This window comes from Geospiza fortis, unplaced genomic scaffold (assembly GCF_000277835.1).
Source record: "Geospiza fortis unplaced genomic scaffold, GeoFor_1.0 scaffold387, whole genome shotgun sequence".
NCBI classification, from domain to species: Eukaryota; Metazoa; Chordata; class Aves; order Passeriformes; family Thraupidae; genus Geospiza; species Geospiza fortis.
In genome coordinates this window covers 335,652-339,264 of record NW_005054546.1, presented here as the reverse complement: position 1 = coordinate 339,264, position 3,613 = coordinate 335,652, and the positions used below count along the sequence as shown (strand labels likewise).

The following is a 3,613-nucleotide window of genomic DNA, read 5'->3' as shown; positions in this document are numbered from 1 at the left end:
AGGCCGGGCAGGTTGGAGGGCTGGGGGGCAGGGAGGAAGGCAGGGTTGGAGGGTGTTTGGGTTCCTCTGGTGACTCCTGTAGTGCCACCGTATCCCCCCAGGCTCTGTCAGGAAGCAGCACCTTGCACAGGGGCTGTGGTGGTGGAAAGGTGCTGCTTGGCTGGATCATTTCCAAGCCTTTGCCTTTTCTCTCCCAGGATGGCATCTCTGTGAAGGCACTTTCTGAGCAGGGAGGCAGCATCAGCAATAAGAAGCCACGCAAGGCTGGCAGCAGTGGGAACCTGCTGTACGGCCGCTTTGTGAAGGTGACTGGCCCCAGGAGCCTGGGGGCTGCCTGGCCCCCAGCTCGTTGCTGCTGTGGCCCCCAGAGCCCCGTTTTCCTTGTCCCCCTTTCTCACAGTCCCCATGTCTCTGTGCTGCAGTCAGCCACGCTCACAGCCTGTGGGGAGGAGTCTGTGACAGCCAGCTCTGAGAGCAGTCAGGAGGAGGAGGAGGAGAAGCTGGACCTCTCTTCCATCAGGAGGTGAGGCTGGGCCCCATCCCTTGACGGGGAGGGACGAGGGCTGGAAGGTGGAGCCGTGTTCCCCCCACGGATGCTGGGGTGACAGATGTTGTCTGTGTCCCCAGGCTGACGGACGAGGAGCTGGTGCAGGCGTGCGGGGGCCGCACAGCACACAAGTGAGTGCCTGGGGGGTCAGGGCTGCCCCCTCCTCGCAGGCTGGGCTGGGGAACACCTTCCCTGCTGGGCAACCAGTGCCAGTCCTCGCTGCCTGTGGTCATTGCAGGGGTGCCCGGCACGGCCTGACCATGAGTGCCAAGCTGGCACGCCTGGAGGAGCAGGAACGAGCCTTCCTGGCCACGTACCGGCAACGGGAGCAGCAGCTGGAGCCCCCAGTGAGCAGCCAGGGCAAAAAGAAGAAAAGGAAACAGTCCAGGGATGGAGCCGAGGTGCCACAGAGCCAGGAACCAAACACAGAACAGGAGGAGGTGTTGGAAGAAGAAAAGGTTGTGAAGAGGAAGAAAAAGAAGCAGAGGTCAAGCAGAGAAGAGGAGGTGACAGGCGAGGAAGAGATCATGAGGAAGAAGAAGAAGAAGGTGATCACAGAACCATGTGGAGAAGAGGTATCAGGAGATGAGGGGAATTTCATGAAGAGGAGGAAGAAGGCAGAGCTATGCGCAGAAGAGGAGGTGGTGGAAGAGGATGGGAAGGCTGCAAAGAGGAAAAAGAAGAAAAAGAAGAAGAAGCAGGAAGAGGAGGACAAAGAAGAGCCAGCTGAAACAGATGTATCTCTACAAGATACAGATGAGCCAAACTTGGGTCGCAGCCCTACAAAGAAGAAGAAGAAGAAGAAGAGGAAGAGGGAGGCAGAGTGAGCAAGTGACATGGCTGCCATGCTGTGCAGCTGCCAGTCCCACCTGGCTGTCAGGGTCCTGATCCCGGTGCTGCTGGGTGCCGTGGGCTGCTCTGAGATCGTTCCAGATGGAGCCCAGCACTGTGGCCCAGCTGCCTGGGGATGCTGAGCTAGGAAAAGTTGGTCTGGAGCTGGATCAAGCTTTACTTCACCACCTGAACCTTCAGGAATGACCCTGGTTTTCCCCCAGGCCCTGGGGCAGGGACCCATTTGCCATGGGCCTGTCACAGAAGGACACAAGGACACGCCCTGCAGAGTACTAAAGTATTTTTTCAAGGGCATGAATAAATCTTTATTGTGATCAGATTATCCCAAAGTGTGAGTGGTGCCGTGAGTGGCAGACCCCAGATCACCTTTACACCTGTAGCACTTCCACTGGGCAGCAGCCCCAAAGAGGGCAGCCCCTCACCACTCCCACCTCCTGGGCCTTTCCATGCTGCAGGCTCACACCGAGCCCAGTGAGGCGCTGAGCACCCTCCTAGCAGAGGTTTGGGCAGAATTTGGCCTTGGTGTGCAGTGCTGAAGCCAGGCCTGGCCCCCCAGCCCCTCTGGCGCAGCTCTAGGTGAGCTGCAGGACGCAGTCTGTGCCGGGGTACTCCGGCAGGTTCAGGCTGTATTTCTCCTGGAGCGCAGGGGGCACAAACCTGCCCCCAAGGAAGTGGTACCGGCCCGTGAAATGCATCGCTGCCTTCTTGGGCGCCGTCAGGGAGATGAGCATGTCGGGCTGGAGGCCGTCTGCCTTCCCCTTCTCCACGTCCCAGCCTGCAACGAGCCACGGCCAGGCTGGAGCTGGGAGCACCCTGGCCTGGCACCTTCCTGTGGTGGGTGCAGCCACAACTCACCTGAGGGGATGTCGATGCTGGCGATGGGCACCGTGACACGCTCCAGAGTGCTGAGGATGCTGCCAAAGGGCTCCCGCACCGCTCCCGTGAAGCTGAAGCCGAAAATGGCATCCACCACCAGGCCGTAGAGCTCGTCAATAAACTCAGCCTGCGGTGGGGATGGCGGCAGGTGAAGGGCAGTCCTGGCCACAGCTCCAGGGGCAGGTGCTGCCAAGCTGGGGACTGCTCCTCACCTCAGCTGGGAACTCGGGGAGGAAGGGAATATCCATCTTCTTGCACTGGGTGGTCAGACCTTCAAAGAGGGGCTTGCTGGGGCGCTTGGGGTAGTACACAGTTGGCTGGTAGCCCTGCAAGAGCACAAGGAACCTGAACTAATCCCACTCTGGCACCAGCAGCAGCCAGAGGAGCGGGACCCTGGAGCCCACAGGTACAGGGGTGCACAGGGACCAGCACCCTAATGGGGACCCTGTGGCAGACTCACAAACATCTTCAGGTGCCTGGCACAGACCAGCCCGTCACCGCCGTTGTTCCCTGGCCCGCAGACCACCAGCACAGCGGGCTGGCTCGTGGTGAAGGAGCTGGGTGGGTAGGCCTGATGGGGGGCAAGAGGCACAGGATTATGATGGGGAAGTGGGCCCACACCATGGGGCCAGGATTTGCAAGACCCCCAACTTGGGACTGGCATGCCCATGGGACTGGGACGATTCCCAGGATCACCCTGTCTCCCTGGTGCCCACCTTAGTGGTAGCACAGCTTGGTACACAACACTAGGACCACCAGGACCCTCCTTTGGCTCCCAGGGACCCCAGCTTGATGTTGGTGGGGATAGCACTCAGCCTGTAGTGCTGGAAGTCTCCCCCAGGCCCTCCACCCACCTCCCAGGCACCCACCCTGGCAGTGGCACAGCTCAGCCCACCATGGCAGGACCCCCTTCTGCCCTCCAGGACCCCCACCTTGGCAATGGCAGTGGCACAGCTCAGCCCACCATGGCAGGACCCCCTTCTGCCCTCCAGGACCCCCACCTTGGCAATGGCAGTGGCACAGCTCAGCCCACCATGGCAGGACCCCCTTCTGCCCTCCAGGACCCCCACCTTGGCAATGGCAGTGGCACAGCTCAGCCCCGCCAGCTCCATCAGCTGATCCACGCTGAACTTGTACTCAGTGAAGAGCTCCTGGTCGATAGCCTGGGCCTCCTCCTGCCTAGGGGGGGGAGATGGCACCCCTGGGTACCCCAAAACCCAGCCAGGCCCAGCCTGGGGGCTGTGATGCCCTCGACTTTGCATGAGCCGGTCGGGGGGGACACACAGAGCCGAGCCCCCGTGTACATCCGCACCCCGACCCCTCCTCAGGCCGCCCGTA

The 3,613-nt window shown here is 61.1% G+C and overlaps 2 protein-coding genes across 2 annotated transcripts in view; one reads left to right on the top strand and one right to left on the bottom strand.

The window, feature by feature from the left end:
- Window positions 1-1,721, top strand: part of GPATCH4 (G-patch domain containing 4) — a 6,845-nt gene extending 5,124 nt beyond the window's left edge. Inside the window, exons 2-6 of the mRNA XM_031063972.1 lie at window positions 3-11; window positions 198-305; window positions 423-523; window positions 628-678; window positions 786-1,721. Coding sequence (XP_030919832.1) covers window positions 3-11; window positions 198-305; window positions 423-523; window positions 628-678; window positions 786-1,374 — 858 coding nt within the window. The 3' untranslated portion in view covers window positions 1,375-1,721. The remainder of the gene's footprint in view (window positions 1-2; window positions 12-197; window positions 306-422; window positions 524-627; window positions 679-785) is intronic.
- NAXE (NAD(P)HX epimerase) lies at window positions 1,665-3,552 on the bottom strand. The gene is made up of 5 exons (XM_031063997.1): window positions 3,346-3,552; window positions 2,736-2,846; window positions 2,488-2,601; window positions 2,255-2,402; window positions 1,665-2,174 (listed from the first exon to the last, which is right to left on the bottom strand). Exons 1-5 carry the CDS (start codon window positions 3,535-3,537, stop codon window positions 1,972-1,974), a joined length of 768 nt encoding a protein of 255 aa, XP_030919857.1. The 5' UTR covers window positions 3,538-3,552; the 3' UTR covers window positions 1,665-1,971.
- Window positions 3,553-3,613: the final 61 nt, after the last annotated feature.